This window comes from Hevea brasiliensis, chromosome 13 (genome assembly GCF_030052815.1).
Source record: "Hevea brasiliensis isolate MT/VB/25A 57/8 chromosome 13, ASM3005281v1, whole genome shotgun sequence".
NCBI lineage: Eukaryota > Viridiplantae > Streptophyta > Magnoliopsida > Malpighiales > Euphorbiaceae > Hevea > Hevea brasiliensis.
Window position 1 is genome coordinate 80,887,188 of NC_079505.1, and position 6,025 is coordinate 80,893,212.

Genomic DNA, 6,025 nt, shown 5'->3' on the forward strand with positions numbered 1-6,025 from the left:
ACAGGAAAGACAGTGCTAAAACTGCATTATAGCGGGAAACGTTACTTTTAATGATTCAGACCCAACAAATTAATTTTATCACTCATGGGCCATTCCGCCATAAGGAAAGCCATGGGATGCCGCTTCTGCAGTATTTATTGTTCATCAGTTTCTGTTGGTTTGAGGTAGATTGATAGGTTATATTCTTAGTTGCAAAGCTTCATGGTGTTACAGCCCCCTTTTTTTCCATTTTATTTGTTATTGAGGGGCCTAGGTGGAGTTCAGTGTTGGCTTCTATGCTTCTAGTTGCGGTCTGTATCGAGGTTTTCCCTGATGTTAATTTGGCTTATTTATCCAAATTGCGTGGAATTATTTGTGCTTGGGTAGCATCAAGAAGCCTTCCTGATTTCTAAGACCTTCCTGCAATATATATTAGCTGCCTTTGGTTGTTTTCTGTTGTACGCTTTGATGATATTCACTTTCTGTATATCTGATGATATGATCTCTACATAGTTCGAGGTCAAGCATTCTGAATTTTTGTGCTTCATGTTGGAAAATGACCTGCGCTTATCTGTTGAGCACAGATAATCAAATCCAATGCGGTACAAGAGAATGATTAAATATCGATATGTTCAGTCATTTATAGTCACAGCTTTTCTGGCTTGATGTGCAAACCATAGACACACAACGCCAATCCAAAGCTCTGCACCTTCCTCAACTGATAAAAAAAAAAAAAAAAAGAGAATTATCAATATTGAAATGATACCAAAGTATTTGGTGTTAGGGGTGGGCAAAATTTAGCTTAAACTAAAATAATTGATTGAATTGAATCAAACTACAAATTTAGTTCAATTTATTAATTTAATTTGATGAGATTTTAAATTTTTTTTAAAAAAATTGATTTAATCACTTCAATTTGATTTTGAATAAAAAATAATTCGAAGCCAACCTAATTGAAGTAAATAAAATTTGAAAAGGCATACTCACTTATACTCACCTGGTTGGCAGCGTTTGGAGGAATGTTGGTCCATTCTCATCCAAATCCCTTGCCATTTTATCATATAATCTTGACCTTTGTTCCATATTTGAAGTGGGAGAATCTGATACAAGTATTCCCAAAGTTAGAAGTCACGTTGGTTTAAGTCTAACAAGCTCAAGACCATAACTAGAGAAGACTAAAAACTGATCATGGAAAGATCTCATAAGTAGTCATTTATATGTTAGATTACGGTCCACCGCCACCATATCTGTATGCTCCAGAATCAAAGTTTCCAGGAAGCAATACTATATAGAAAGAAATGACGATACGGAATATACATGAAGTGAAGAAGATGTGTAATTAATGAGAAATTACATAATAAAATAGTAATCTTACATGAAATGTCGAGTCAATATGAATCATATATATATATATATATATATATATATATATATAAAATATAAGTGGGACACATAAAATTCAGTTATTTCCTTATGTTAAAATCATTGGGAAGAGGAATTATTGAGAGCCAGTCGGAGCAAAGAGGAGGAGTTAGAACCAGAGTCTCTGGATGGCTCCACCAATTTTTAACCACTTTCGCCATCTCCATTAATTGGATGATGATATCATGCTCGTGACAGAAGAAGCACCGCCACCGCCACCGCCACGAGCACCACCACTATTCATGCTATTACGCTAGTTCTGTATTGCCCTTGCAAAATAAAACCAAGGATTTAGTACTTAGTAGTGGTATTATTAAGAACCAAACCTAACGACGGAAGAAGGGTGACCCACCGTCATCAATCAAGCACCAAGCATGTAGGACCACATACCATTTTGTGCTGCATGCCTGCAACCCCCACAAGTCAACATATGCAGAACTCTTGCTCTGAAGATGCACGCTGTCTTTTAGTCTTTACCTTCTCCCTCCAATCCAAACTCCGTTATATCAGGTTTAAACAGCATATGCTTCCTTTTTAAGCTTGTCCTGGCTTTAGTGTCGCCAGACACTCTCGAGTCATTCAAACTTTTCTTTATCTGCTTTCTCCAGTCTTCACAAGTTCCCAAGCATCAAATTCCTGTCTTTTTTTTTTTTTTTTTTCCGTTTCATTGTATCAGTCAACTGTGCCTCCATGCTCCTTAGCTTGTCATAGGATTTCCCAGATTCTTAATTTTCTTCCTCTACCAGCCTTTCTGTAGCTATGGATGGAGAAATCAAGAGTACTGATCTTCGAGATGCTTCATTTTCTTTTCTTACTGCAGCGCAGCAGAATTATGTAGTTAAGCTGACAGGGTCAGCTCAGTTTCCTCGTCCTGAAATAATCTCAACCCAAGAGACTTCCACTCTGATAAACTTGGAGGGAACTGAGCCTGAAGAGGGTGAAATCGGCGTCTTTGGTGCTGAGAAGTATTTCAATATGAAACTGGAAGAAGAAAGTGCAGGAAGCATAAATGCCGATGCAGGCAAGTTTGCGCATAAGACAATAGAGAATCGGGTTGATCATCACCTTTTGAAACCAAAAGGCAGGTTAGGGACTCCAAGTGTGAGTTCTGAATCGAGTTGGAATAGCCAAACTACGTTATTAACAAATTCTCGGAGAAACTTATCCCATAGCAGGCGGAAGAAAGCAAATGAAAGATGGTTCTTTCCCGGATTTTCCTGCAGTGGATCTTGTTCCGATGATAAATCTGTTTATATAGATAGAAGTATTCCTCGTAGTGGGCTTCAAGTTGCCGGAGACCCTATCATGCTAGAGGGAAGAAAGAATTCTTATTCTGGACTTCTGATGAAAGATGAGTTTCGCTGTCCAAGTTTTGAAAGGACAAGGATTGGTTCGAACAGAGAAGACTACTTAGTATTACCAACTGTAAATTCTGGGGTGCAAAGCATGAGTGTTAAAAGAGAGAAGCAGAAGATCCTGGAAGAAGATCTACGAGAATCACTGGATGTGTTTGGCTCCCATAAGGTAAAGAAGGAAGACATAGCATCAAATCTAGAAAGGAAACTCTCCGTGCTAACTTGGGATGCCATTCCATTCCGAAAGGCACAAAACCTGCCAACCACTTCTGCAAGCAGTCAAATGTGTGAAGAAGCGGAAAGTGATGCTAGTTCAGACCTGTTCGAGATTGAGAACTTGTCCTGCAGTACACAGCCAATGTTCAGGAAGCAAACTTCTGATGGCATGTCCGGCTGCATGACACCTCCAAGCCGGTATGAGCCAAGCGAGACCAGCATTGAGTGGAGTGTTGTCACAGCCAGTGCTGCAGATTTCTATGCTGTTCCACATTATGATGAAAAGAAACCTGCAGAAAGTTGTACAAAATCTTCTGGCTTAGCTTCAAGGCCTAGAAGCCGCCTCCCAAATAGCCTATTGGGGTGCAGGAGTGAGAAAGCGGTGCAAGTTGCTGAATCTGCATACAAGAGGAATGAGAAGGCTAAGCTTCAGTTGCATCAGCATACCTCCATGCCAGTAATGAGGAAGTTATCAACTGATTCTAAGGTGAAAGATTTTGGTTTCCCTTGATTGGTAGATGCTTTTTACCAAGACAAAGCTCCCCATCTGAACCTTAATGCCGTGTACATTAATAGGGCATGCGTAGTGGGAAGTGATTTAGGGCAGAGAAATAGCTAAAAGTTTTCCATGTGAAATCTACAGCTGATATTAATGTTTATTACCCTGAACATGAAATAATAAATTCTTCCTTGCTAGTGTTTGCTCTGGGTCCAACTTCAAGTGCCTAATTTTCTCTCCAGTAATGGATCAAAGCTTTTTGATCCACATATTATGTCTTTCAAAGGCAGAACATCCAGAAACATAGAAATTTAATCTTTATTTTGGTAGTGATTGGACTTGGAATACACAACTAAACCACGCACATCTGACCGCTTTTGTCTATACCCAGCTTGTTTTTTCACATCCAGAGAATTTATTCTTGTTCTCTTGATTTACAACTAGATGGGTCTTTCATGTTTTGGATCTTACTTCAAATAGTTAGCTAGAATAACTTTTGGCCACCCACCTTTGCCTCACTTGTGAGCCTACAAATCTGAGTTTAGGTTGGCATGTATCTGTTCAAATCTAAAATCACAAGGACCTACAAAATGGACTCTGTATGCTAAAGCAACACAAATTTGGAATTTACTCACTTACCAATTTTTTTCCTCTTTCTAGTATCATTTCCATACTAGGATCCACCATGACCACATTGAATCATGCTAATTAAAGCCTGTGCAATCTTTCCTCATTTAAACTCAAACATTAATACATATAGCCCGGCCATGCTCTGGTTTTGGGTTTATATCGGTTCGATCCAGGTTGAGACAATTCAACGGCTGAAAATTTGTAATTTCTTTTTATCAAAAATGGCAGGTCAACCATTTTCAGTTCAGTTTAAGGTTCGGGAAAGGGAATTGAACCCCTTAAGAGGAAGTACACAAATTTAATCAGTCCAATTTCAATTCAAGTTAGATTTTAAATGGGTCCATGGCCAGGTCTAAAAACATGGATATTGCTTTATGATAATTCATTGTGCAATTCTAACGGTGAATGTAGTTGTCCATTGCTATCGATAAAGATCGACAAGAGGGCAAGTTTTTGGGTGGGGAAGTGCATTTCTCTTTCAGTAAACAGTGAACCAAGAGATTGAAACATACCCATCATTCACCACAAATTTTAGTGTTTGTTGGGCGTATAATTTTCTTCACATAAAAACAACCTACCCCACCTGTGATTGCAAAAGACACCATAAAAAAGCACCATAGATTAGACAATCAAGGAGTCAACATTTCTCCTTTCTATTAGGATTTCCTCCCCTTTTTTTTCCTTCCATTTGGGATTGAAACAGTGGCAAATTTCAGGAGTGGAACAATTCTAATGATGGGACTGTTAAGGAATGTATATGATCCATAACCAAGTTGGCTTAGCTTTATATTCAATTCTACATCCATCTCTTGCAACTCTGGTGGATCCCATAACTCTCTCATGTCCCTTTCGCTCAATAGAAACTAGGTTGGAAATCTGGTTAACACCACACTTGAGCAAACCCTATCAACTGATAAAAAGTAATAATGCGTTATAACAGCAAAATTTCTGCACGTCATCCTAATAGTGCAAGAGAGAAGTGGAAATAATTCCTTTACAAAACCAATTGAATTTGGCTCCAGACCCTTTCCCATTCAACCAAGAAAGATATATTTACTTTGAAAGGAACTGAGAAATATTAAATAGTAGAGTCAGGCAGGCATGTGAATGATGTGGTGAGGAAGCGAAGCCAGAAATACCATTAATGCATATTGGAGAAATGGGGTTGGGCATCACAATCAATCATTCAAAGATTGAAGATGATCAGCGTGTCATTTGCTAGAGAAAATTCCCCTAGTTTGATGTAACAAACTCAAGCCACAAGATCTAAGCAAATGGAATGTCTGTTAAGGGATTAGAGTTGGATTGATAACAAAATTGAAGCTGTGCACATTGATTAGATTACTTGTCAAGGACCACTTTGAATTGGCAGCCTTTAATACCTCAATGATGCGTGCTCTTTGAACCTCTGATCTGAACTCTTAACGAGTTGCAAATCCATGGATGCACAGATTTGTCAGCCCATCCCATTCGGATTTGGGTTTGATATTAACCTGGACCAAGAGTAGCCTTCGGATTATAAAAGTAAGCTGCAAGCCCAATAATTCCGAGCATCTTTCCAATAATTTCCCTCTGTATTGAAGTTGGACAGCAGTGACGACTATATTAATGCAATCAAATTTTAAAAATTAATTTTTTTTAATATAATTTTTACATAATTTAGAGATTAATTTATAATTTACCAAAAAAAAGAAAGTTATTTTCATATATTGGTTAGCTAATTTAACTGGTCTGGTGATTGTGCCGGCTTCGCTCCCAAAAAAAATCTAAAGCTACCAAATTAAAATTCTAACATTAACCCTGACAATCACTTTAAATGACCAAAAAAACACTTTTCCCGCCAATTTGTTGCGTACGGTTGGATGCATCACGCGGTCACAATAATACTACACACAGCGGATATAAACTCGCAAAACCCTAACCC

General features: G+C 38.2%; 1 protein-coding gene across 1 annotated transcript; it reads left to right on the forward strand.

Moving 5' to 3' along the window:
• Positions 1-1,863: 1,863 nt before the first annotated feature.
• LOC110643597 (protein PHYTOCHROME KINASE SUBSTRATE 3) lies at positions 1,864-3,678 on the forward strand. Its single transcript, XM_021796055.2, has one exon. It carries the CDS (start codon positions 2,161-2,163, stop codon positions 3,481-3,483), a length of 1,323 nt encoding a protein of 440 aa, XP_021651747.2. The 5' UTR covers positions 1,864-2,160; the 3' UTR covers positions 3,484-3,678.
• Positions 3,679-6,025: the final 2,347 nt, after the last annotated feature.